Source organism: Leptonychotes weddellii, chromosome 5, assembly GCF_054177405.1.
Source record: "Leptonychotes weddellii isolate Sample4059 chromosome 5, ASM5417740v2, whole genome shotgun sequence".
In the NCBI taxonomy this organism is placed as follows: Eukaryota; Metazoa; Chordata; class Mammalia; order Carnivora; family Phocidae; genus Leptonychotes; species Leptonychotes weddellii.
In genome coordinates, this window is record NC_138373.1 from 155,291,871 (window position 1) to 155,319,841 (window position 27,971).

General features: G+C 56.2%; 1 protein-coding gene across 4 annotated transcripts in view; it reads left to right on the plus strand.

Moving 5' to 3' along the window:
- PARVB (parvin beta) overlaps positions 1-27,971 on the plus strand; it is a 92,907-nt gene that overhangs the window by 20,570 nt on the left and 44,366 nt on the right. For 2 of the 4 annotated variants that reach the window (XM_081822610.1, XM_081822611.1), the window contains exons 2-3: positions 21,759-21,848; positions 24,799-24,869. In XM_081822610.1, coding sequence (XP_081678736.1) covers positions 21,759-21,848; positions 24,799-24,869 — 161 coding nt within the window. Of the gene's footprint in view, positions 1-3,428; positions 3,562-3,606; positions 3,729-21,758; positions 21,849-24,798; positions 24,870-27,971 lie in introns of those variants that run through there. The other 2 variants (XM_006746712.3, XM_081822612.1) reach the window with 2 other exon arrangements.

The following is a 27,971-nucleotide window of genomic DNA, read 5'->3' on the forward strand; positions in this document are numbered from 1 at the left end:
TGAGTCCTTCGTTGCCTTTTCCTGGTTTCTGGTGGTCCTCGGCTTATGGACACATCACTCCAACCTCTGCCTCTGTCACCGTATGGTCACCTTCCCTCCTCTGTGTCTCGTTTCCGAATTTCCCTCTCCCTATAAGCACACCAGGTGGGCCCACCCTAACCCTCTATGACCTCCTCTTAACTTGATAACACCTGCAAAGGCCCTCTCTCCAAGTAAGGTCCCATGCACAGGTTCTGGGTGGATGTGAGTTCTGGGGTTCACAGTACCCTGCACTTAGTAAGTGCCTAAAACCCGTCAGTGATTATTACTCTTAGGATTATTCTCACAGATGAGCGAGTGATAGGGATAAATCGTAAACACATAGTTAATCGTATTTTATCTTGGTGCTATATACTCCGGTTCATCGTGAAGTCTATTCTTGGTTTTGAAGGGAGAAGGAGGATTGGTCTTTCTCTTTTCACTTGAAAAAGACTGTGGAGCATGCGTCTGCCCAGTGCCCATGGCTTCCAGATGGATAAGCCCTTTTAGGTTAACGTCTGCTTTATAATTTCATTCTGTACAGTTTTTTGAGGCATAAGAGAAACGGCAGTTTTTCCTGATAGTCGCTCCTTTAACATGAACACTGCTCATGGCCAGTCTTGGGGAGTTGAATGGGCTGGTACAGTGTCCCTTTCTTGTTCCTAAGGGAGAAGGGCGGCCACTCAATGTGGGTGTTGGGTGTCAATTCGGAATCTCATGTGCTGGGTGTCGATGATATTGGCCGAAAAAAGGAAGTCCTAGAGCTCCGCCTTTAATAGTCTTCCTTGGCTTGTTTGACAGGTACAGAGGTGTGTCACTAAACAGGTACAAGACTCCTGTCATTTGATTTTAAATAGCACTTGTCATTCTCCTGGTGGTGTATTTGCCTAGCATAATGGAGGGAGGGATGCGACCGTCCGACCGTCCCAGGTGGTGTTTCCCCCCCTCCCCCGCCCTTGTCATCGGAGGAAACCTTTTTGCTTATGTTCTGAGAAGGTGGGAAGGATTCAGAAACGAAGGGTGGCTTCTTGCAGGAGAATTTCGTGGCTGATCGTCACCGGGCATCTTCTGCTCTAGTATCGGGGGTGGGGGTGGGGCGTGGTGAGGAATCGCTTTCAAGAGGAAACTTCCAGACAGTTGAGCGGGAGAAACTGAAGCTGAGCTGGAAGTGAGAGAAATCGGCGGTGAGAAAGGTGGTTGAAGCTGGGTGCTTCGGGGCCCGCATCCCCATGTTTCAGGTGTGGGTGTGAGGACACCATTCTTCACGCGAGTCCTGCCCGCTGGGACGGAACCGGCTCGGTGTCATCTGGTGACATCGGGGCCCAGACAGAAGTCGGGATGCTGCTGGCTCCCTGGAGCAAGGGCCCCGAAGACCGAGTCTGGTGTTCCTCGGGAAGAGAAGTGGTGGAGGAGAGGGAGGTGCTGGGCTCCGTTCCTTCCTTCTGGAACGCTGTGGGTTCCCATTAGACATGGTTCTCCTGTTCTCCCCGCCCCTAGCCCCCACCAGTCTGTTCTCTGCATCTAAGAGTGTGGGTTTTTTTTTAAATCTACCTATATCCATATATACGACTCTTCCGGAGGAGACCCTGGGGCTCCCGATTCTCTTGTAGTTTTTCAAGCGGACAGTTGGTTTCCTTTTAAAAGCTACGCGGCGTCTTTCGTGACTGACCCTCTGTGATTTCTGTCCCCGGGGCATCTGCTCGGCTGACTTGGTGACGTCGAGGTGCTGAGAAGACCCCCCCCACTCCCAGCGCAGACTCTGTGTCCCGGCCGAAGGCCCCTCTCCCTGGAGCGCCGGTGGTCTTCCACGGGGAGGTAGCCGCTCCGTTCGTGGGCTGGCGAGGGCCTTCCTGCCTCCGCTCTGCTCAACCCGGAGGGGCATCCCCCTGGGCACCAGTGCCCTCTGCTGTCCTGGCGGCGGGCTCTGTGTTAATTTAGGTTTGCTAGGCTTGTCATAACAAAGTACCATGGACCGTGTGGCTGAAGCAACAGGAATTTCTGTGCTCGCAGTTCTGGAAGTCCACGGTCAAGGTGCCGGTGGGCTTGGTTTCTCTCCCTGGCTTGCTGATGGTGTCTTCCCTCTGCACGTGCCCGGCTTCTGTCTCTGTGCATTCACATTTGCTCTTCTAAGGACACCAGTCAGGTTGGATCAGGGTCCACCCCTATGACCCCACTCCTCTTTAAAGGCTCTGTCTCCAAATCCCGTCACATTCTGAGGTCCTGGGGGTGAAGACTCTGACATTTGAGTTCTGCACGACCCCAGGTTTGCATCCTGTCTAGTGGGGCTGGACTGTGGGGTGGGGCAGGGGTGCCTGGGAGGGTGGGATCCCGATGCCCACGACTGCTCGTGGCCCCAGAGCACCTTTCTGGAACCCCGCCCACAGGAGGGCCAGCTCTGGGCACTGGTGTCTCTGTTGGGCTTGTGCACTCCCGCCTAAGCAGACCTGGGGACTGGCTGATCCATCGAGCAACACCTGGGTAAGGTCCCCAGAACTCACATCCACCCAGAACCTGTGCATGGGACCTTCTCACCTGAGAAGAATGTGTCTCCCTAGGAGTTGGGGATTGCTAGGAATTATCACAAATAAGAGCTCCTCGTGCGTCCCGGTGGCGGGTCCCACAGGAGCCCGCTTATCCCTGTGACAACCCCAGGAGCTCCGTTATGGTTGGCAACCCCGTTTTATACATGTGGAAACTCAGACATAGCTTGTCCAGGTCACCCAGCTGGTGGGTGGCTGGGCCCGGCTTTTGAAACCTGCTGCTGGTGTGTCCTGTGGCCAAAGCGGGGAACAGATCTAGTCCTGCTCCCCGCTCCCCCCCACCCCCGCCCCCGTTCCAGGATCTTCCTGGGCCCCTCCACCCTGGGAAGTGAGCACCACCAAAAGCAAATCTGCCAGCCGCCACTGTTTGGGTGGCCTGGGCTCTGGCTTAGGCTTTCTGTTTCTGGTGTCTGATTTCTGTTGTCGTGGAAACGGGGTGACAAGTGTTCCTCGTTAGTGCGGGGGTGCTCCTGACGGAGTTGGCAACCGGAAGGCAGCCTGGGGCGCCGCGGGCCTGGCCTGGCACCCTGCCCCGGAGCCCGGCTCCAGCCCCAGGCCCAGAACGAAGGCTTATCAGAGGCCAGCGTCTGCTGGGCCGTCCCCCCCTGTCCCCGCCCCGCCCCCAGCCACATAATCGCGACTCTCGGGTCCCACTGCAGGAATGGATACTCCCTTCCTTTCTTCCCTGTGCACTCTGGGTTGGTTTTCCTGGAGCAGTTTGCTTGGCCCAAGAGGCCGTTGGCAGCGAGGACAGAAATAGTGTTTTGTGGTTAGCAGAGTTCTATCATTTGAAAGCAGGCCCATCCTCCGGGTGGCCTGATCCCTCGTGGCCTTCCTCAGAGTGCCCTAAAGAGGCCTTTCCCGCAAACTGCAAGTCATGGGGTCCTTGCCCACGTCCATATATGAGCGTGATGTGTGTGCTCTGGGTGCCCGCCCCGTGCCCGCCGGCCTGGCGCTCATCTGCGTTTCTAACGCGCCCTCCAGCCGCACCCCGTCCCGGCCAGTGAGTGCCCCCTGTTTTCTGACCATTTTCAGCAGGACTCAAACCTGGGGCTGGCCCTAATTCCTGCTCTGCTTTATGGGGGAGGGTTGTTTAGACAAGAATGGGCCCTGGGCTGGCCGTTTGATTTACCGGGAAGGGGACGAGGACGTTGGCGTGAGGACGGTGGGGTAAGAGGGTCCTTGGGAATCTCCCCTTGGCTCCGATGGACAGGAGCCTGCTGTGTGCGCTGCGATGTGTCCGGACGTTTCCGTCGCCCGGGGTGGGCTGGGGGGGTTCATGTGGGTCTTTGGGCCTAGAAGAATGGCGTTTGGAATGTTTTCAGGGACAGATTACAGTGATGCTGCTTTTAGGGGCTACGTGACATGATGGATTTCTTTTCAATGACCCTTTGGTTCTGTCTTTCCCCTTTAACTGGCTGATCTTGGCCAGGATCTGGCTCTTGTTGTCACCACTGGATAAGCGATTCGTTCGGTCTTTTCTTGGGGAGCAGCAGACGTGGAAGGTGTTCGCGCTGAGCAGGCAGCTGTGAGCCCGGCCTGCTCGGTATCAGCTCCGATCGTGCCAGCTGGCGTAGTCCCCCCGATGCTCTGTCTTCCCACCTGGGAAGGAGATAGCAGGACAGGTGATGCGCCTCGTGCGATCCTCATAAAACTTCACAGTTGAAACCGAAGCCCAGAGAGGCTAACTAAGCGGGCCAAGGTCACACAGCAATTGGAGCTCTTCACGTCAGCTTGAAGGCCATCTCCCTGGGGCCTTCTGGGGACAGTAAGATGGTGGCTATTCGGAGGCCCCTGTGCCCCTGACACAGAGAAAGCTCCCAACAGACCCTCCTTCCCTGCCCTGTGGAGTAACAAACACATTTTCCCTGGGCTCTGCCTGGTAAAAAAAAAAAAAAAAAAAGAGACACTGGGGCTTAGGTCCTCAGGTGACCAAGATCGGAGCCGTTCCCTCAAGGAGGTCACAGGCTGATTTTTTGCCTGTGTCTTAATCACTCACATCGTTTTGAGCAGGCTTTTTGCAGGGGTGTGGGGGCCTTTCTGGAGGAGGAACCAGCAGTTGAAGGAGGTGCTTATGGAGACTGGATGCAGGGAGGCTCTCTGCTCACTCTGGGGCAGCTCTTCAGAGACAGAAGGCCTTACCGCAAGGAGCAGAAAGTGGCTGAACGAGGCCGCTGTTTCTTCCCGTGCAGGGGTGGGGTGGGGAGGGGTGTGGGAATGGATGGCTGATGGAAGGGCTTGGCGGCTGGCTGAGGGGCAGACCCTGCCACCCTCCCCTCAGGCCCAGAGGGACCTTGCTCTAGGCCTTTCTAACTGAGGCGCTGGGTAGCTGCGTGCACTGCCCATCCCCTGGGAGAGTCATGAGGTGCAGGAGCACAGTCAAGGCTCTGAGAAGTTCTGCAGAAAAAGTCCTCTGTTTAGCTCTGCTTCACCCACTGCTTCCTCTGCTCCCTTGACCCCAGGCTGAATCCCTACCAGACCTGGGAACGCCCAGGTGGGTCAGTGGAGCCTGCTTGGGGACCAGAAATGATGGGGACAAACAAACGCACATCTTGCTCATCCGTGCCCTGCTGTTCGCCAGTTCCTCAGGTTCTGCGGGATGTCCACGAGCTAGTTTAACACGTGCTTTCTGCCTGGAAAGCACAGCTGCCGATGGAGGTGGAAGTCTGTGAAACTCTTGGTTAGGAAAGGGTCCCCAGGCTCCCAAAGCTTGGGGACCGACCTGAGTGTGCCCCCTCCTCTGTGGCTCCGGGGCCACCTGCCCACACTCCCCTGCCCCCCACCCCCAGCCTGCTCTGCTTGGCACCCAGAGGCCTTTTCTGGAATAATGCTGGTCATCGGTGTGTTTGTCACCTCCTCAGGCTCGAGGTCTGCTGCGCATGAGGGCGGGGGGCGGGGCAGCTGTGTCGGGGCTCACGACAATGGGCACGCATTTATTCTGGACACTCAGCTAGTGGGATGGCAGGATACGAGTCCTAGCTCCATCTCTTACTGGCCTTGGGGCCTTGGCCATTCCTTATCTTCCTCATCGGTAAAATGGGGGTAAGGGAGGGTGCCCGCCCCCTGCACTTAGGACCCCCTATCGCCATCCCCGGTGCCCAGAAGGCACCGCCGCTCCTTCGGTGTCCCTGCCTTTGTCCTTGTGTCCTGGCTCCCCTCTCCCTCCTCCCTGCCCTCTTACCTGCCTACAGGGATCCAGGACTGTAAGAACTTTCTAGGATTTCTTAAATGCCTGTGACTCCCCTTGTCTGCTATTTGGTGGGAGAGCGCTTTGTTGCTGGGGAGACTTGGTTCCAGGATGAAAGTCAGCACTTGGCGGCCTCTCCTTGGGCAGGTCGCCTGCTTGCAGAGCCTCCGTCTCCTGGTCTGCAGGGGTAGCCCCGTCCCGGCAGTAGGGAGCCTGCGTGAGCTCCTGCAGGAGCATGTGGGGTGGGCAGGCTTCCTTCCTCTGGGGCGCCAGGCCCAGTCATCTCTGTCCCCACCCCGCAGGCCGTCGCTTTCCTGCCGCCCTTGCGGAAGGAGGGGGGCGTTCAAGTTGGGGGTGGAATGGGACACCAGAAGGGAACTTGAGAATGAAGAGGTGGCAGTTTGTGGATCGGGGCTTCAGAGACACTGCTATCTGCAGGCACTCGAACTTCACAACTAGGGCAGTTCAAGGAGTCTAGAAAAGACATACGGGCATGGTGGTCGGGCTTGGTGATTTAAGTGCGAACACCCGGCTCCCTGAATGCATGGTGGGGAGCTGTGGATTGGAGTTCCGGGCCCCCGTCCTGCCCCGTGTCCTACAACCCTTGTGTGCATCCTTATTTCGGAGGAGGTGCTGTGTTGAACGTACCTGGCACAATGCTGGGAGAAGTTACCTTGCCCAAAGTCACAGCCAGATGGGTAGGCTGATGGGACCTGTCTCACCTGAGTCCTCCTCCTCCCTACCCATCCCCCTGCCTGTGCCCCGCCAATGTCCTCAGGTTGGGGCCCGCGTGGGTGAAGCCGGGGGGGGGGCGGGTATCCTTTTCTTCATCGGCGTGCTAACATGATCCTGCTACTGGGTGTATCGTGAGGCTGGCGAGGACCCTGACGTCTGGGCTGGTGCATTTACTGTGTATAGCCACTTGAACTATGACCTCGAGAAAGAATGGGTTCAAACTGGCTGGGGCTGCTGCCTGGGACCCTGGGGGCTGAGACCTGGAGCAACAGAGGTGGGACTGAGAAGATGCCTAGGGCAGGTGCTCTGGGAGGAGAGCAGACAAGAAGGTTCAGGCCCTGGGAGGCGGTGGGTCATAGCTGTGGCCAGAAAGGTCAGGGGCTTAGCACATCCCCGACTGCTCCCTGTGAGCCTGTTCAGTAGCCAGGTGCAGGAGGAGGGGGGTGTGGTGGTCCCGTCAGCTGCTGTGCTGGCCCCTCTGAGGAGCCCTTGGGGGAGGGGTCACCTGGATCTCGTGGACACGAGCCTATCCTGCTCCTTCTGCATAAAGGTAAAAGGCAATACGTGTTAGTGGATTTGCCGTCAAGAAGCCAATCTTCTCAGGCCTCATCGTCACATGCGCGTGACCTGCAATGCTCGGGGACAGTTGTGTTTTTATCCACAGTGTCAGACTCCTCCCTATGTGCTCGTTTATGTTTGTTCTGCCCGTGTGATCGAGGCCATGCCTGTTTCAATAACAGCTGTGTCATTGGGGCTCAGCCTGGGGCCTGGCGCACAGTAGGTGCTCAGTAAAACAGGTGCAAAGAATGTTCTGGGCCTTTTGCAATGGCATGGAGGAGCTTGGGGCTGTCTGAGTTTTCTGGGCGCTGTAATGAATTACCACAAGTTTAGTGGCTTAAAGCAACACAGACTTACAGTTCTTGAGGTCTGAAGTCCTAAAATCCAGGTGTTAGCAAGGTTGTGCTCCTTCTGGAGGCTCCAGGCAAGAATCCATTTTCTCGACTTCCCCGCTTCTCCAGGTGCCTGCGTTCCTTGGCGTGGGGCCCGCCCAGCATCTGCAAAGCCAAGAGTGCAGTGTCTTCGCCTCTCTCGCTGCTTCTGCTGTCTCATTGCTCACAGCGCCACCTGTGTCCTTTTTAGAAGGACCCTTGCAACTTCTTTGGGCCCCCCTGGACAACCAGGATCACTCCCCGTCTCAGGATCCCTGACTTAATCATATGTGCAAGGTCCCTTTTGCCTTGCAGAGCTACAGGTTCCAGGGATCAGGATGGAGACATCTTTGGGGGCAGGGGGGCGTTATTTAGCGGGGCCCAGAGGCCCTGAAAGAAAACAGCTCCTACGAGTTCCAAAGAGGAACACCGGAGGGGAATGTTAGGGTCCTGAAACATTCCCTTGTTCATTCATCCACGAATTCACCATTAACATGCTGTGTGTCATCGAGTACCTCCTCTGGGCCGGGCCCCGTGGGTCTGCCCTTCCAGACTACTGTGGACACGCATCCAGCAACAGGTGCATGCCTGTGCCTCAAATGTGACCGTGCTTGAAAGGAAAGCAGTGGGACGGGGCCCAATGGGATTGTGTGGGGTGCGATGGGGAACCTCGCTTCGTCTGGCTGGCTGCAAGGGAGTCTCCACTGGCCTCTGGCTCCTAGCTACTCCTTTGGGGCTTTCCCTCCAAAGGCTGGTCTCCAGGAACCCCGGCGGGTTGTGAAGATCCCTCTCCTCTGTTGCCCGGAGTGTTGGATCCATTTGAGCGACGGTGGGGTTGTGCTTGCCCAGATGGGCCACCCGAAATGCCGCTTTGGCCCCCAGAGTGTCTCAGGTGAGGACGCAGCTGCTAGCACCAGGACTGCCCCCGTTGGAAGGTGCCCATCTGCCCAGCAGGCCGGATTCTTTAGTTCGGATAGAACCTTTGCAGGTTGGGTCTGGTCTTGCTTCTGCTGGTGGAGATAGGCCAGTAGAGGGCACTATGCTGCCGCCGTTCCCTCAGCCCCTTCTCTGGTCCCCCTCCCTCCCTCCCAGGTCTCTGGTGGCAGGTGCACATAGAATCGTTTTTTGGGTTTTTTTTTTAACGACTTAATGATTTAATCTTATTTTCTCAGCAGAACTCGCTTTGGACTTCCCTGAATACGATGGGACATTACTGATCAGATTAATTAATATGAGTTTGCAGCACAGGGACCCACGGAACTTACTTTACCAGGCCGACTTCTGCATTGCCATTTCTGTTTTCTCTTTATTAAGCACATTTCTCTCCTGGTGCATTAAGCTCGTTGGGCTCGCCCGCTCCTGGAAATGATCAGCAGATTTTGTAACCTCCTGCTTTGGTGGGGCACCCCGCACCGTTTGGCTCCATGGGGGGGGCCGTGGCCGCAGCCGATAAGCACAAAGGGGAGACAATGATGTGGCATGTCTGATAATTCTGGGTTTCTTTGGGGGTGGTGTCAGCCCTCTGCCCCCACCTTCTGCTTATTTTAGCCCCTCTCTCCCTTTTTGTTAACTCATGACGGATTTTCATGACCAGTGATTAAAATTGCTTCCACGTCCTCACCAAAACCCGGCACAATTGATTGGTGGAAATGTGATAAATGCACCTTCCCCAAATCAAGGGAACAGAGCACACACATCACATCCAGATTAGCATGCATGCAGCCAGGATGCAGTGATTGCTAGGCGTTTGTGCTAAGCGGGGGACTGAGAAAGCGGGAGGCAGAACTGGATGGCCCTTTTGGGGTTCTGGGGAGGCTGGCCTCAGGGACGTGGGTCCGGCTGTTCATCAGATAACATATGCCAACAAGCGCCAATTAAGTGATGGTGGCCCTCGAGGTCCTAGGGAAGCCGGGGCTCTTGTGCATACCCAGAGAAGCACGTTTGCCTGGGGGAGCCCCGCTCCACCATCCTTTGCTCCTGGCGTGGGGCTGCATTTTGATTTCACTGTGAGTCACTTGAGCCATGCTGCTGAGCCTCCTGTGGCTTTCTTCTCCTGGTCGCCGGTCACCATGCACGGTGGCTGGCCTCGGCTCCCTGTTGGTGCTTTGGGAGGCACTCTGGATTTTTCAGAATTAGCGTGGTGGCGGTGGTGTGTGTGGGGGGGTCACACGTGTTGTTGGCACCATCCAGCTGCCATCCTGATGTTTTATGTAGAGTTGGGGTTCTGTTATAATTCAGCCTAATTAGTGTCTGTTTTAAATGCTCAGCCACCATATGAAGATGTTTGCGGTGATGCCTGAGCCGAACATGAAGGATCTTTGAGATTAGATCATGCCTGATGTGCAGTGAGATGGATCTTCCGATGTCTGGATTTTTTGAGAATCGGTGACATGGTGGTACCTGGCCCCTCATCACCTGAACAGTTAGCTTATGAGGCCGTTCTACCCCTTGATACTTATACATACCTGAGGCTTTCGGAGTCTGGTTTGGCTCGGTGCCGTCAGGTGGGCATGTCTGCTCTGTGCTGGGCCCACCTCTGGGGGCCCAGGGGTGGTAGGGGTTGGCCTCTGCCTCTGGGAGTCTATAGTCTGGTTGTGAGACATTCACACACCCCCTCGGTCGTAACCGGGAGCACAGGGGCTGGCTGTGAGTTCATGGCCGGACCTTGCAGCCTTTTTTTACCCCCTAGATTTTATTTTATTTGTTTACTTGAGAGAGAAAGCACAGAGGGAGAGGGAGAAGCAGACTCCCCGCTGAGCAGGGAGCCCGACACAGGGCTTGATCCCAGGACCCTGAGATCATGACCTGAGCCGAAGGCAGTTGCTTAACCAACTGAGTCACCCAGGCGCCCTTGGACCTCGCAGCCTTGCAAGTACTTGGCGCACTGGGTGAGCGTGTCAGGCGGGTGACTCCCTGTCACCCAGTGCAGGCGCTGATGGTGGGATAGGAAGGGGAGACCCCCAAATTACCGCTTGGCTGCTTCTTGTTGAATTAGTTGTCACGACAACCTTAGGATCGTGTCTGGTTATTATCCCCCTGCAGTGGAGAGACAGTAAAAGACAGAAGGAGATAAAGCATGTGCCCAAGAGTCTGTGGGTTCTCTATTCTGCCTGTACGTCACCCGCCCTGGGCTTGGGGGCTTTGGATGAGGGACCCTTTGGAGGGTTGGGGTGGGATGCCATGGGGAGGGATTTGGGCTTTGGGTGGTGAGGCAGTGGAAGGTGGGGGACGGTCTGCGGGCAGAGGAATGACTGATGGGCTGTGTTCTGGGGACGAAGTCTTGAGATAGTGTGGGAGGTGGACTGGACGGGAGGGACCCGGAGCTGAGACCTGCAGAGACTAAAGCAGACGCCGGCCATGTGCGGCCCCAGCCGCTGTATCTGGCCCCTGAGGATTCTACCTGCTGCATCTGGGAGGTGACTTGAATAAGCTGACCCACTTGCTCTCCACCTGAGCCGCCGGCCATGTTGTCTCCTTGTCCCTACAGGATCAGTCATCCTTTATGAGCGAGAAGCCCAGGCCCCTCCCGTGTCCTGGTTTCTGCTCACCAGGTGGTTTATATGGTAAACCTGACATTTCACATTCACCCAGACCTCTTTCTTCCTATTCTCCTTCCCACAGACAATGCGTTTCTCTGTGGTCCTCACATTTTTCTGATCACCCAGGGCAAAGGGGAAGAAAAGGCCTGATCTGGGCCGGGGAATTGTCTGTTTGACAGCAGCTTCTGAGCTCTAGTCTTTTTTTTTTTTTTTTAAAGATTTTATTTATTTATTTGAGAGAGAGAGCACGAGCAGGGGGAAGAGACAGAGGGAGAGGGAGAAACAGACTCCCTGGTGAGCAGGGAGCCCGATGCGGGACTCGATCCCAAGACCCTGAGATCATGACCTGAGCCGAAGGCAGACGCTTAACCGACTGAGCCACCCAGGCGTCCCTAGACTTTTTTGTTTTTATACTTAAGCAACTTTTGGTATTCAGAAGACCTACTTTCCTGGAGATGGGTGGATGGCTTTGTTCTCGCTGGCCTCTCTTCCGGATGCCTGCAGCAGGTGGGTGGTCGCAACGCGCGCCCCAGCCGATGAGGTTTGGGAATGAGGCTCCAGAGGCAGCTTATCCCAATAAGTCCCTAATTGCAGAGCAGAATCCTTCCTCTGAGCCCTCACCCTCCCCGCGGCCACATCGCAGTAATTGGGTCCTTGGTGACCCACGACTGCCGGGCTAATGTAAGCCTTAATGGAAACTCTCCTTTTCCACCCAATTAAGTGGCTGGAGGTGGCATGTTTTGCAAGAACAGTCTGTTCCCTGTTCTCCTGACTTTGCGTCTCTTACCTGAATTCTCCCGTTCAGCTCCTTTTTGTCTACGTAAACACGTACTCATTCGTCCCACAAATATTTATTGCGTGCTTATCACGTGTCAGGTTTTGTGCGGGCTGTGAGGCCATGGTCCTGAGCAGCACCCAGCCCCCGTGCACTCCTGGGTGGGGGCAGGGAGGCACGCCCACCCCGCAGCTGCACCGACAGGGGGTAAAGGACTGTAGTTGTCATGGGCAAGGGGAGCTGTAGGGAGCCAGAGGAGGAACCCTCACTCCGTCTGGGGCCCGAGTGCAAAATCTAGGGGGTGGAGTGGAGTTAGCCAGATAGAAAGTGGAGGGCATCTCTGGTGGTGGGGACAGTTGGGGCAGAGATGTGACAGACATGACTGGTTTTGGGATGGCCTCGTTAGAAGGTGTGTGTGGAAGTCAGGAGCTGCAGCTTGTTGAGAAGTGGGGTCTGCTCATCAAGTGTTGGGGGGAGCTTGCGTTTTACCCTGGAGCTGGAGGGAGCCGTGTTGTGGGTTACACCAGGGACATGCTTAGCTTTGCGTGCCGGAAGGACTGCTGCCTCAGAGAGGACTCTGTTTGCAAATGACAGAAAACTCAAAGTGGATTAAGAACAAAATGGAATTCACTGGTGCCTTTTGACAGAAAGGGCCACGGGGGGCTGGCCTCAGGTAAGGCTTGATCTAGCACACAGATGGTGTGGCCAAACTGTTCTCTCAGGTCTGTCCATGCAGTGCCTTCATTTCCAGGTTCTGTTTGGTGGTAGGATGATGGTGCAGCTTCCACCTGTGTCCTTGCTGGGTCAAGGCCACTGGGGCAAAGTGCCCGTCTCATTCTGCATTCCCAGGACGGTCTTGTAGCTGTCGACTCTGAGCAGGCCAAACCCATTCCTGACTTGATACCTGTGTTCCGGGGAGTGCAGCGAACCCATTGGCTCCACACTGGGGCTGGGGGCAGGTCCCCACCTGGATTGTAACGCCTGCTAATGAGGGGTATGTGCTGGTTCCCTCCAAGGGAAGGCTGGGTTCTGGTTTGACCAAAAGAAGGTGACAGGGTGCTGGGGAGGAGAAATAGCCGAGTCCAGGACAGTCACCAAAGAAGGAGAGAGGCCACGGCGGGGCCCATGGGAGGCCGAGTGGCCGTCCTGGTGACAGGTTCCTCCCCTCTCCCCACGGCTGCCCCAGGGACAGGACACAAGATGGAGAATCTGAGGAGGGTCCTGTCCAGCCTCTTGCTTCCTCCCTCTGTGTTCTTTGCATGTGTATGTGTTTGGGGGCCTTCCGCCTTCAGCCTTCTGGCTCCAGAATCAGGTTATCATTTGCAGTGGCTTTGTGTGAGGTCAGAGCTGTGCTGTGAGGTTCCCTCTCTGAATTTCTCTCTCCTTCCGGATTGCTTGCCGTGTCCCCCGAGGCTGGCAGTGCTGCCGGGAGAATCCCAAGCACCCCCTGCCCCCCGCATCCTAGAGCCATTTCTGCTACTGAACCCATTTTCCTAGGGTGTAGGAACCAGCCCTTTGAAAAAGAGGGTCTTGGGAGAAACCTGGGTGGCAAATGAACTCCTTCATTATTGCTGCCGAAACAGGCAGCTCTGCCTTTGGCTCAAGATCGAGAACAGGGATTCGGAGAAGGACTGAAGTTCTGGGCTCTCCCCGCAGGCAGCAAACGGTCTGTATTTCCCTCTGATCCCACTGGAAGCGGGAAGATGGTGTGGTTTGGGGAACTGCAGGCCTTGGGTGGGTCGGATCCATCCCTAACTGGCTGGGCCAGCTTGGACGTGGCTCAGTGTTTTAGAGACCTCGTCTGTAGGGGGAGCGTCGCTTGACAGCACGTGTGGGGTGTGCCCACTAAATCTCCTTCCTTCCTGGGGAGGGAAAGCTCTGTGGCAGGTGCTGGCCAGGTAGAAAGTTGTGGAAACTTGACCCCTGTCTTCATTTCTGAAAGGAGCATGAAAGTCGCTCACCGGTTTGGATTTCAGGAGCAGGCGGGGTAGGATGTCTACTAAGTTCTTACCGTTCTAGGTGTTGATGGCCAGTGCTCACCGACCGGCATCAGCAACATCGCCTTGGGGCTGGTTATTGACACCTTGTCTTGGACCCTGCCTAGACCTGCTGGATCAGAATCTGCCTGTTAGCCCAGAGGATCCTAAGTGCATTGAAGTTTGGGAACCTGGCTGAGTGCTCAGGAGGGTGCATGGTTAGCAGAGGCCCCTGGGCGGGCTCTGGCTTACGATGGGAGCGGGGACGTGACCGGCATCCAGGCGGTGACTGGGATATCCATGGTGTTGTCTCAGGGCCGGTCCTGTCTCATCCCGCAGGGTTCCCTGAGGATGCGGCCCCTCAGCTCCCCTCCACACCTTTCCCACGCTGACCCAGGCAACCACGCACTTCCCGGGGGTCCCCTAAGCCAGAGGCCATGGAATGATCTGTTCAGTAAAAGCACAGAGGAGCAGCAGATGGGCTTCAAACAGTGCTGGGGACAGGGGATTCCAAGGTTCTGAGCTGTGTAGATGCCTCTCGCATCCAGCAAAAGCATTTCCCGGAGCCTGGAGGGGATGACAGAATTGCCTGGGGGAGATCCATTCCTTCACCCCCAAAACTCGCTTCTTCTTGCTTGCCTGCACACGAAGTCATGGGCGCATGGCCCTCTGTGACTTCCTCGGGGCTCTGCAGCAGACACACCACTCTTTTGATGCAGGCCGTCCTGCAGCGAAGCCCCGGGTCAGTGGCCTGGACAGGCTCGGCTCCGGCAGGCCTCCTTCCCTGTAGGATTGGCTATCGCGGGCTGCGGGCCCCACGGGGGCACCGACTCCTCGCAGAATGTCTGTTTCTTGTTCCTTCTTTTGATTTCATCTCACAATAATGTAGGAACATGCTTGTGGCCCAGCCTTTCTGTCTCCTCCTTCCCTCCGCCCTCGTCCCTTCGTGGTGACACTGCTCTTGTCATTTGGGAGTGGAGCCTTTCCTTCTTTTCTCTACGAATGTAGATGCGTACACCTAGAAATATGTAGTTCGGGGCTTCTCATTGTGTTGTTTGCATACATATCCTGCTGTTTTGTTTTTAAAGCAGCACGGTATGTATTGCGCTGGGGGAATCATGCATTTACTCCTTTAGAGCCTCTCTGTACTGGGCGCTAGGCCAGGCTGTGGGGTGGAAGGGGCCAGGCACGTCCTTCCCCTCCATCTGGGGCCGGCACCCGGACCCTCGGCGGCCTGAGAGCAGGCCCCGTCCGTCTTGTTCTCCTGTCCCCTTAGTGCCTGGCCAAGTGCCAACGCGGAGGTGGCCTTTGACCTGCGTTCATTAGATCAGCAGCCTGCTGAACCCGAGGCTTGCCGCTGCCTCAACAGGACAGATCTTCAGCTGCGAGCTCTTGATGTCGGGGTCAGTAACGCCCACTGACCTCCTTTGGATTTTGCTTTATTGAAATGCTCACACATTTATTTTAGCCTCGAAACTTATTTCGTCTTGAGAAATGGGATGGAAACTCGTGCCCCAGCAGAGCAAACCCTATAAATCAGATGTCAGGCTGAGCCATCCTTACGGTGTGGGCCACAGTCTTGGGACTTTCTTATTCCTGTGGTGTTGTCAGCATGGTTCAGACACTCATCCTCAGCTGAGAAATTACCGCGAGTTAAACACACATAAATACACCGAGCTCCTTATGATGGGCCAGCATCCTCAGATTCCATTCCGCAGCGAAAACAAACCGGATCTGCCACTTTAAAGGTCAAGAGGCTCTCTCTTGTATGTTTTCCCTCGCGGATCGCGGAAAGTAATTTCCCTCTTGTCCCACATCCGGGTCGGGAAGGGCAGCTGCGCTCCTTGGGGACGTCAGGTCCCAGAGCCTTTGACTCCAGGCCGGATGCTGCCACCCATCCGCTAGAATCCTGAGAATCGTGGAGATTGAACCTGGACATCATAGCCTCCCGGGAAAGACCCGGCCTCACATTCCAAGGCCTTTGCAAGCATGGTAGCTCCGGAAAGAACTCCCCACCCCACGTGGTGATCGTAGCTTGGGGTGAACACTGTCTCTTCGGAGATTAGAAAGAGTGGTCCCCCCTCCCCCAGCGGTCCGGTCCGCTCTGCGGGACATCTTCCCTGGGCCCTGTTTCAACGGAGCTGTGAGATTGTCATGTGCCATACAACGGGACTCACTGTCAGCAGAACCACTGAGTGAGGAGCTCCATGGCTGGTGAATTTCATTATTCTGATCAACTGTGACTTCTGCGGAGAAACGACCCCTCTGAGCGCGGCCAGAAGCCCTCACTGTTGGGCAGAGGCTGGGAAGGCCTCACGGTTGGGTCTTCCTAAGCACCGGGAAGTTTCTGTCCCCCCGACTGCCCTAGCCCGGCCCTTGGGGGCACATGCGCCTCTCCCCTCCCTTCGTTTTCCTGGCAACTCCAAGGACCTCTCCGTTCCCTTGAGGACCGGCCCGGCCTGGGAGTGGGTGTGTCTAGACCCGGGCGGGTAAGCGTCCAGAGCTGAGGCAGCTTTCCTGCCATTTTCTGGCCCCTCTTGTAGACGTGGATCAGGTGACGCGCTGTTTTGTGGGGGCTTTCTCTTTGATCCGGTTCCCACGGTGCTGCGGAAAATTCTTCTCCTGATCTTTTGTTCTGCACAAAAACCAAGAAGCGTAGCTATGCGTAAAAAAGTCTCCATAGGTGGCCAAACATCACAGCTGTGTTGAAATGTCAGAAAATGGAATTGTCACTGCTTTAGCATCCGAGGCCGCAGCCCACCCCTCGGCAGGGCTTTGTATCCGCCACGAAGCCCCGCGGGTGAGCCCCCCGTGGCTCCCTGCACCCCATCTTTGCAGGGGGTGCCTTGTGATCCCCCTTCCTGCCCCGGCGCCCCTCGTGGAACGAGAGGTCGAGAAGCCTTTGTGTAAGTTTAGATTCACGTGTCCCTGACGGTGACCTTGCTCTGTGAGTCGGGCGGTTTCAGGATATGCGTTCTCAAGAATGTCAAAGGGGAAAAAAAACCAAGGTGCCTAAAAGCCTGTTTTTTGGGAAGGAGCCTGGGTATAAATAAATAAATGAAACCCATACAAAGAAAAAGATTAAAAAAAAAAATCAAAGATGGAACCTTTGCATTTGGCCTGGGGTGCAAATGGCAGGCTCTTTATGAGATGCTTTCAAGTGTTGAGGTTTTAGTTTCCAGTTCTTTCCTCCTTTTTATGTGCTTGTAATTCCAGGCAGGAGAGGTTTTTTTTTTTTTTTTTTTTTTGAGCCTTGCCCAGTCCTTGGGTGGGGTGATGGAAAAGGAACGGGCTTTGGAAACATGCCTGTATACATCGATCCAGCAGATGCTAAAAGCTAGCATTTATTGAGCCCTTACTGCATGCCAGCACCTCGTTGAGTCTTGTAATCTCTTACTGAGGGGTGCCCCCATTTCACAGATGGCAGCTGAAGTACAGAGCAAATAAGTAGCTTGCCCAGGATCATCAGCTCATCAGTGGTCGAGCCGGGATCTGAAACCAGCAGACCGGCTCCAGGGTTCGAAGCCTTCCATTGTACTGGTCCTCAAATATGAAGACCTACAGTGCACAGGAGCTGAGCTAGTGCTGGTGTGGGTGGGCAGACGGTCCAGGAAGGAGAAAGTTGGACGGCTGTGTGATGTGAGCTGGCAGAGGGGAGCCCAGCTTGGGAAGGGAGCACCCAGGAGGGCTTCCTGAAGGAGGTTGCCAATAAGCTGAGGCTTGAAGGTGCGTAGGACTTAGCCAGGCATAGTGAGGTGCGGGACCACGTAGAACCGGGTTCAGTCCTGACTCTGGGGCTCACTGGGGGGTGTATATCAGGTGCCTTCCCATGTAACAGGTGCTGGCCCTGCTAGGACCCAGCCGCTCCCTCACTTGTTAGGAGATGCGATGAATGGATGTCATGGAAGTTGCCTGGTGCGTAATGGGTACTCAGGAAACATTAGTGGCCCTCTGTCCACTTCCCACGGATGGGTGGGAACGTGGATTGTACATTCACTGTGACCTGAGGTTGCAAACTGATGGCCCCGGGTTGGCCCACAGAATTGGAACGATGTGCTTACGTTCGTAAATTGGGAGATTCCACACTAAATCTTAAATTTGAGCTTTTCTGAAAGCTCGTAAGACGTGATTGCTGTCTGCATGTCCCGGTCTGCCCTCTGCCCCCGCTGAGTGAGGGGTGGCCGTCCCCAAAGGGGCACTTGTGCTAACCAGCGGCCCCCCCACCCCCCCTTGGCTCTGTCTTCTGACCTGGCCTCCATCCTTCCTCTCAACCTCCTGGCTTTTCCCCCAGCCTCGTGTCCCCTGTGCGGCCCATGGCCATGCAGTGGCACCCCTGGGAGGTGGACTTGGGTGCAGCGGGAACCTTTGCCATGGATTTCCTCGTGGCTGGCTATCAGGTTTTATGTGGACAAGGGCATTCATCTCAGAACAGTGGCACGCACTCAGGAAATCAGTGTGTCCTCAGCCTCATGGCATCGAGCCCCCGTCCGTTTGAATGTCCACACCCGTTGTGCGCACCAGACGCCGGCTCTCCCAGGCGAGCGGTTCTTTCTCCGAGACTCAAGGCAGCCGGCATTTTGCATCTTTGAAGTGTTCGGCTTTCTGGCAAGTGGACCAGTACTTTAAAAACAAGAACATTCCAGGGATTAACGGAAAGCCACTAAACTGGCAGAGTGGGGTTCTTAGGGAGAAGCCATGGTTCAAGAGGAGCCCCTCCTTCCAAATGTCAGACTGACCCTTGGAAGACGGTAATCAGATATAGACAGAAAGGTCCTCAGTGACGGGGCTGTGTCCCCTGGGGAACGCAGGCTCTGAGAAATAGAGTCCTGAAGAGGTATCTGTCGAACCCTCCCGTGGTTCAGCATCGATGTGGCTGCGTGGTGGGCTTCCAGAGTCCAGGCTCCGATCTGTTACCCGTATGCTTTGTAGAGAGTCCCAAAGTCCCTTCTCCAGATTCTTGCCATCTTTCAAAGCTGCACTCAATTGCTGCCTCCTCCAGGAAGCCTTCCCTGGTTCTTCCTGGGGTGCGGGAGAGGCACGCCCTCCCCTTCTCCACTCTTTCCTTTGTCCCTCTCTTGGAGCCTGCTTTCCCATCTCCGTTCCTCACCTTCACAGAGCTTGTGCTCTGAACCAGGAGCTGAGCACTCATGGTCTCACTTAGGCCTCAGAACTCCCTGAGGAGTGCTGTCACCCCCATATTACAGATGGGGAAACTGAGGCTTGGCAAGGTGAAGGGACCCCTCCAGGCCACGCGCCCGCGTGTGGTAAAGTGGGATTTGGACCCCTGGCTCTGTGGTCACAGACCCGGGCTCGCCAGCGTTGGCCCTGTCCTTGTTTCCCTCAGAGCTTTGCACACAACACGCTCCTTTGGAATGTGGTGTTGAGCCAGAGCCCGGGCGGTTCTGTGAGAGCGTTCCTCGTTTATTAAGGTCGAGAAATCTCGGGTCCTGTTTAGTGTTATCTTTGATGTTGAAGGGCAGAGTGGAAATTTCTGTTTCCATGTGACCCAATTTCTGTGCTTTGAAAATGCTGTTTGCTTTCTCTTCCCCTGCTCCCCGTGTCTTTGAGATCAGACAGCAGGGCCCCCTGGAAGCATTTCTGCGTGTCCACCCTTCCGCCCTCCCCCCGTCGCACGGCCTGTGTCCCGGTGAAAGCATGACTCGTGCGGCATCTTTCTGAGCCGAGTTGTGGGCTCGTTGTCATGACTCACCTGTCCCGCCCTCCGCCTTTTCTTCTTTCCCGGGCTGTGAACATAACCACATCCCCGACCACCTGGACCTCAAGGGACCCCCCCCACCCCGGCCTCTTCGTCCTTCTGTGATATCGGCCCGGGAAATGGGACTTAGGCGTTCAGGGTCTCCGCATACACCCCGCTCACCGGTTCAGGAGCTCCTCGTGTATACAATGCAAGATCCCCTTTTCCGCTTTCCTTCTTCTGCCTTTGGAAGCTTTTTGCTGGCTAAGATGCTCCTCGTAACTCATTACACAGTGAAAGCGATTGCTGAAATGTGGTCGCTGCTTTCGGAGCTGGCCTGGGCCCCCCGTGGGCGTCTGTGGACTATTGCTGGGGGAGCGGGGCGGGGGCATCTCCAAAACCTACCTCTGCATCATCACACTTGAAGGTGCTGAGCGTTTGCGTGTGTCTCGCACAGGGTTAAGCTAAGGGGTCAGGGACACGAAGACGGCTGTGCGTGCCGTCTGTTCCTAGGACGTGCCCTGGGGAGGCGGGTGTGCGTGCACGGCTGACCGCGGGGACGACTTCCAACTTCCAGACCGGGATGTTGTTGGCAGAGGGTCCACTTTTCCTTTTCTTTCTTTTTTTTTTATTGTGGTAGAACATACATAACATAAAATGTATCATTTTAACCCTTTGTGAGCGTGTGCGTGACGCCACCATCGTCTCCTGAAGCTTTTCACCGTCCAGCGTGGAAACTCCGTCCGCGTTAAACACGAACCCCCCTCCCCCCGCCGTCCGACTTTACCTCTGAGGCTTGATGACTCTGGGTCCCTCACTGTGTTTGTCCTACTGTGACTACCACGTGGCTTCATCCGTGGTTCATCCGTGCGGTAGCAGGTGTTAGCACAGCCTTCCCTCCTACGGGCGAGTAGCGTTCCGTCGTACGGGTAGGTCGCCTCTTGCTCAGTCACCCCCCCATCAGTGGGCTCTTAGGGTGCTTCCGCCTCTTGTGAATCGTGCTGCTAGGGGACGTGGGGACGCGAGAGTTTACTTTGTAATAAGCCTCATCTCAGGGCCTTCCGGTGTGAGACGCGGGCATTCTCTCGCGGGGCAGAGGGCTGGCCGTCCACGGAGCCCACTGTGTGCCTGGCTCTGGGCTGGAGAGCTGACATTCATCATTTCATCCTCCCAGGGGCCCTGAGGGGTGACTGGGACTTGCCTGGGGTCTCACCACTAGCAGAGTTGGGGCGTACCGCCCCAGCCTGCCTGCTCCAAAGCCATCAGGCCCTGTCCCCTTGGTTACTCTTCAGATGCCTGGGATAGGCGGTGTGAACGGTTCACAGTGACTCTGGCATTGGAAGAGGAAAGAGGTTTTCACGTATGAGAAGTTTTCACGGAAGAGAAGGCCGGAGCTCACCGGTGACCCGGGACCACCAATGCGGAGGCCAGTCCGTGGCGTGTGGTGGGGGACTGTGGCCCAGAGCTCTCAACCAGGGCTGTCAAAAGCATCAGGTGCCCAGGCCCCACCCATTGAATCAGATCCTGGGGCTGGACGCTGGAGTTCCAGGAGTAGGTGGGCACCGGAGGAAACAGTGGGACAGGGCAAGGGTGTTGGTCCCCGGGGGTCCCGGTGGTACACTCTGGCAGATGTGACTGGAGGCGTTTTCCTGGGGGACAAAGGATCCTTTCTGCCCCTGGCATCCATGCTGTGCCTCTGATCCTGTAGCCCTTTGCACCCTGTGATTATTGAGTGTTCCCCCAACACACACACACAGAGCGGCTGGTGGTCCACACCGCAGGTCATGGTGCCTCCAGCTCGAAGCCTCGGGTCAGGTTGGTTAGATTCTGTTGCATGCTCTGTTGCCCCAGTGCTGGCCATTACCTGCTCTCAGGCTTCTGTTCCCTTGAACCTGACCATTGACAACAGCATCGCTCTAAATTCGGGACTTGCCTGTGTGCACGTTGGGAGCGGCCTCCACCCCCAGATCCCATGGCTGAGGACACAGCTCTCCAGGGAGCAGCGGAGAGCCCGCCATTTCAGGCCCTGTCGCTGCGGTTCCAGCTTTGTCTATCTCAGCAGGCTAGGGTGGATCTGGAAGCATCCAGAAGCTTCCGTGTCTTAGTCATGTATTCCAAAGAGCAGCGGAAACAGACTGGCAGGGCTTGGCGGGCATCAGGAAATACTTGGCGCCAGAGGGAAGCACTGCAGAACGAATTCTCCGTTCGGAGCATTTTTGCTCGGACTCTTTCTGGGCGACAGGCCATTTAGGAATGTTTGTTAAATGCTTGAAAAGCAGGAGTTGATTCCTGCGTGTTTCCACTGCCGACATGCGAGGCCACAGTACTCCGTTGACGCTGACCCTTGTTTTCCTTTCTCGACAGTGAGTGACCTGCAGGAAGAAGGCAGACATGCCATCAATTCGCCGATGTCCCCCGCCTCGGCAGATGTCCACCCCGAAGACACCCTGCTAGGTACCGTGGGCTCTGCCAACCCCTGTCGTGACGCTGCTGAGCTCCCCCGGCTGGTGAGGCTGAGGAGGAGCACCAGGGGGATGGCCTGGTGACCAGACATCACGCCAGGTGGCATCCGAGAGTCTGGGCTCTTAGCTCAAGGTCACGTTTAGAAAAGTCGGTAGGAAAGAAAACCCCGTCTTCCTTTGTAAGTTTCTGCCTGTCTGATTTCAAACGTCGGTTGTATTAGTAGTTCCGTATGATGAGGCCAACGGATCGAGAGTTGAACAGCATTGAAAAGACAGCTTGTGGGCGCCTGGGTGGCTCAGTTGGTTAAGCAACTGCCTTCAGCTCAGGTCATGATCCCGGAGTCCTGGGATCGAGTCCCACATCGGGCTCCTGGCTTGGCGGGGAGCCTGCTTCTCCCTCTGACCCTATCCCCTCTCATGCTGTTTCTCTCTCTCTCTCTCAAATAAATAAATAAAATCTTTTAAAAAAAAAAGAAAAGACAGCTTGTTATACGCCCAGTCCCGAGGTGGGGGCACGCCAGGGTTGGGCAGGAAGCAGGAGGGAGGGGAAGGCGCGGCCTTTCTTTTCTTGTGGGAAGGACTGGGTGGGGCAGTGTAGGCAGGTGTGGACTGGCTGGTTGGGATAATCTCGGGGGGCTCTAGGGGCTCTCCTGATTGGTGTGTCCCGGGCCCTGGGAGGGGCAGTGTCTCTAGGTCCCCAGGCCCCAAGGTGTCAAAGCATTCGAAAATATAGAAAGTAAGAAACATAGTTAATACACCCTAATCTCTGCACAAGCCAGAGCTGTCCTGAGGCCATGGGCTTGCTGGGTAGGACCCACCAAGTGGTGAAGGCCCCGGTACCCACCTCCTTGAGACCACATCACAGCCAGCACTGATGAGGTGACAGTCTGGACACATTTTTCTTTTTTTAAAGATTTTATTTATTCATTTGACAGAGAGAGACACAGCGAGAGAGGGAACACAAGCAGGGGGAGTGGGAGAGGGAGAAGCAGGCTTCCCGAGGAGCAGAGAGCCCGATGCGGGGCTCGATCCCAGGACCCTGGTATCATGACCTGAGCCGAAGGCAGACGCTTAACGACTGAGCCACCCAGGCGCCCCTGGACACATTTTTCTTAAAGCGTGTTTTGGGATCTGATCAGTCTGAAAGGCGGTTGTGGAACATTCTGCTTATCTCTAAACCCTGGTTCAAAGGGAAGTCCCGGTTGGTCCGTCCTTTGTGGTTTCCACGACAAGGCCAGGCCAGCAAGAGCTTGCAGAGAAATGCAAACACAGGGTCAGCTTGGCAGACCTGAAGCCAAGTGCTGGACAAGGACCCTGAGATCCTGCTGGGGTCCACTGTGGCCCCTCTCCTCTTGGAAGAGCATGACTCTTCACTGTACATGCTGCTGGTCATCTTCAGTCTGGCTGAAGAGCATGCTCCTGGGTGACCCTCTCTAAGGGGAAACTGGGGACTCACTCGTGGGTCTGGAAATTAGCTGGACACAGAACAGGATGCTCCATCTCGGCACTGTGGATATCTGGCGCTGGGTAATTCTTTACCGTGGGGGCTATCCTGGGTCTTGTGGGGTTTGAGCATCCCTGACCTCTATCCATGAGGTGCCACCAGCTGGGACAACCAAAAATGTCTCCAGACATTGCTACATGCCCCCTGGGGTGGGGGAAGGACACAGTTGCTCCTGTTGAGAACTCTGATTTAGACCAATGGGGGCACTAGAAGGTTTATCCTAAACACATGGCAGGCTCTTGTTTTGTCGATAATGCCTTGAACTTCCCTTTCCCTGGGCCCTAACCCTCCTCGTTTTGCCATCTTTATAAATAGCCACTCTTGGGCAAAGGGAGTTGGTGTCCTTCAGTTTGTTCCATAAGGTTCTGCTTGTCCCTGAAGCTCATGTGACCTTGATAAGGACTGACCTGGTCAGCACCTGGAACTGAGATCTGAAAGGTGAAGGGGATGTGTAGTGGAGGAAGAGGGTATCAGATAGGGAGCAGCATGTGCCAAGGTCCTGTGGCAGGCAGTGGTGACGCTTGCTGAGGAGCTAGGGAAGGCTGGAAGGGCTGGAGGGTGGAGAGTGCCAGGGACAGCTGAGGAAGTGAGGCTGCAGAGGGCCTTGGAGGCACATGGAGGGTGCTGGCCTTGGTCCCAGGAGCACTGGGAGGCTGCTGAGGGCCTTACATCACAAGGGACCCCTGTGTGTTCTCCTGTGTGTTACCTGGAGCGTCTCTCTCAAGCATCAGACCTGTATGACTCCAAAAATAGTTCTCCATTTAGTGAGGTTTTAAAATTTGCTATTGTGAAGCCAGTCCTCTCAAAGCCATTCTGCTCCCACTGGCATGGACAGGGGCCCTAGCTCTGTGGGAGCCTGGTCATCGCCTGCTCAGGTCCCGAGGCCTCCCCCTCCGCATCCCCTTGTGTGGTCCGCGGTGCCTCCCACACCCTCTCCTTGTGCGCTGGCGTGGCCAGTTTTGTTCTGGATGGTGTCAGGCCGCCGGGGGGCTTTCCCGTGTGTAGCCCCTCTTCCTCACTATCATGCCAGCCCCTCTGCAGCGGCTCCTGGGCCCCAGTGCCTGTAGATCGAGGCCTGAACATGGAGGGAAAACGGGTAACAAATAAACAGAAGAGGCATGAACACATTTTATTGTGAAACATCATCCACCCCCTTCCTTTTTTTTTGCGACTTTTTGTCTAAATTTTTGGTTCATCCTATTTTACGGAGTGGGGAGCTTTCTCGGTGTACGTATTTATTAACAGCGGCTGCCAGGAGCTTTTCCCACGGATCCGATTCAGCCCGTGTGTGTGCTGTCCTCCCAGTGCGTGACCCACTGAGGGAATGACTGGCTTCTCTGCTCTCAGTCCCTCTCCCCGACTACGGGCGAGGGGAGTCGGTCGTCCCCACAGCCCTGCCGCGCCCACTAGTGCTGACCGTGACTCTCTTCCCCGGCAGAGGAGAACGAGGAGCGCACGATGATCGACCCCACCTCCAAGGATGACCCCAAATTCAAGGAGCTGGTCAAGGTAAGGAGCACCTCGGTCAGTGCCTTCCTTCTGGGCTGTGGTGGGCGGACTGCTGGGCCGGGAAGGGGGGTAGAGGGTGAGGGGTGGGCCCCGGAGCTGGGCCCCGGAGCTGGTCCCCGGGGTCAGGGAAGCCGCGACGGGAGGGCTGGGGACCCCGTGGCTAATTCAGAGTGTCAACGGCAGCTTCTGTCTCCTTAGCCTGGTTTCGGAGCCCCGGCTCAGCGGTGAGGCTTTATTTGCGGTATCTGTGTGTGTTTGCCGATTGCAGTTTTGATTGTTCTGATCTGAACCACGATGGGGCTTCAAGAGTTAATCCCCCCTGATGGATGAGCAAAGGCTCGGGCGCTGACAGCGTCCTCGTCCCGTGAGACCCAGCTCCGCACCAGAGCAGGTGGCCATGGAAAAGCTTTCACTTCGGCAGCCCGAGGCGGACACAGGTGACCCCCGGGCTTTGAGGACGCTGTCCGTGACAGTCCATGCCACAGACACGGGCTATTAGAAGTGCTCTTCAAAACGTTTCTCCACCTTAGTCGGCGCCGTTGGACCCGACGTGGCGCAGAACCGCGTTCTCACGGGGGCTGGCGCAGGATCAGGAACGCTTTTGCCAAATTGTCTCCTGGTAAAAGTTGACCTTGAAAAGGCCCGTGTTAGGGCCCACCCAAAAACCTTGATTCCTAACAACTGTCGTTACCTGGTTTACTTTATTAAGAACTTTTTTCCCTCTAATATTCACTCTGTTACTCTGAACACAGGAATGTTGGTGAGGAAAGTGACCCTGTCTTTGAGCCACCAAAGACTATTATGGGGGATGTTTCAGTAGTAGAAAGGGTTTGCACTGTATCAGTTGGGCTTCTCCAGAGAAACAGAACCAACAGAGTGACCCATCTATCCATCTGTCTACATCTAGATGTAATTATTATGACAGATGGGCTTACGTGATTGGAGCCCCACGATCTGCTGTCCACAGCCAGACACCCAGCAAAGCAGGTGCCGTAATTCCAAGGCAGGCGGGCCAGGAGGACCGAGGACAGGGTTGACGTGCAGCTCAGCCGGCAGGCCCGGGAGGGTGAATCCCACCTTCCTCCACGTTTTTGGGCTATTTGGGTCCTCAGTGGATTGCGTGAGGCCCGCCCGTGTCATCCATGTCTTCTCTGCTTTGCTCAGTCTGCCAGTTCAAGTGCTCATCTCTTCTGGAAACATCCTCGCAGACCTAGCCAGAAGGAGTGTTGAATCCGGTGTCCAGGCCTTCCGGGGCCCAGTCCAGCTGACAGGATTAACCGCCACACACACCTTTCGGCTTTCTCCTTCTTCAGCCTTTGAGCAAAGCTGAGAGTTCACAAGCATCGCCTCCCTGAAACACCCCCAGGAGAGCTGGTGCTGTCCTCACGTTCACATGAGGACAGAGGGGAGAGGCACCCCGCCCCCCACTGCCCCGTTACACCTGTTAGCGATGTGTGCGGGCCTGAATGGGTCTAGTCATCTGGCACCTCGTTCGCTGAGCCCGGGCTGAACGTTTTGTGCCATGCATGGCCCTGGGCGTAGTGAGATGAACGGATCGCCTTCCTTCTGATGGGGGCTGCTTCATGCCCGTCTCGGATCCACCTGGCCCCAGCGGCCTCCGTTGTGCCGCCGTCACTCCCAAGCCCGCAGGCTGTTTCGGACCCCACGGGGTGAGGGCTGGTCAGCTGCTTGTCCTTCATCAGCCCCCGTGGAGGGTTCCGCAGCGTCTCCGCATCCGGGGCCAGCCCAGTGGGACCTCTGTGGGCTCGGCTACCGCAGCTCTTCTGGATTCTGGATGCGGCTGAGGGGCCATGCTGCAGGGAATGGGGTGTGCTGATTAGAGGGTCTGCCGGCACGAGCAAGTCCACGCCCCATCAGGCAAAGCAGGACCAGAAGGCACCAGAGAACGAAAGCCTCTCCCTCACTTCCCTGCTGGGTGGCTGGGAGGGCCACGGCTCCACAGGCGGGGGAGGCTGCCTGGCTGAGCACTGATGGATTTTCTTCCGAAGCTGTGGTCAGCTCAGGGGTGGACCTGCCTCACCTCCCTTCCCGCTCACTCTTGCCAGCCTGGGGTTGCCCCCACCCCAGCAAGGGAGCAGCAGTGAGCTTGGCCCTGGGCTCTCTTTCTGGGAACCCAGGGGTGGTGGGCTGAGTCATGGCCCCCCAAGGTGTCCATGGGACTATTACCTCCTTATGTGGCAAAAGGGACTCTGCGGACATGACGCAGGGGTCTTCGTTTGGGAGATGATCCTGGGTCACCCCAGGTGGGCCCAGTGCCGGCACAAGAGTCCTTAGAAGCGGGGGCAAGGGAGATTTGCCCACGCGTGAAGGTGCAGCATGGTGACAGAAGCAGGTGATACATCGCGGGCTTGGAAGGTGCCGGAAGGGCCCAGGCGCCAAGGATGCAGGTGTCGTCTGGAAGCTGGAAGAGGCAAGGAGACAGATTGTCCACTAGAGCCTCCGGAAGGAGCCAGCCCTCCCAACACTGTGACCGTAGGCCGGGGCAGCTGATTTTGGACTTCTGACCTCCAGGGCTGTAAGACAATACACTGGGGCCGCGTGGGCACCGATCTGTGGTCCTTTGTTAGAGCGGCCGTAGGAAACTAAGACACCAGGCTAGGTCACCTGCCTTCCCCAAACTGCTGCCCCACCCCCCCGCCCCAGCTCCTGGCTCCGCGGGCCACCTGGGCCGTGCCAGGTGGGCCTTGCAACTTCGCCGGGTTCCTGGAAGGGCCAGCTGCGAGACGCTGAGCTGTCTGCTCCTCTGGCCGTCCTGCCAGCCTGGAGTACCTTTGCCAGGAGACGGGCAATTTCTGGAAGTTTCTGCCTGCTCTCAGACTGCAGGCAGCCTCTCGAGGCAGGCTGGCGGCCTGTTTTTCACTTTATCAAGCGTTTTCCAAAGCAAGCGGGTTGGCTGGCTGTGGATTGTTAGTCGCTGTGGTGACGGCGTGGAGGAGTGTGCGGGAAATATTAGTTCTCACAACTAGAGCCTTTTTCAACAGAGACATGGGCGGGCGGTGGCTCGGGGGATACAGGGCTGAGCTTCGGCTGCCCTTGGTTCACTCGTGTTCGCCAGGCATGTGGGGCCTGGGTGTACCCCTG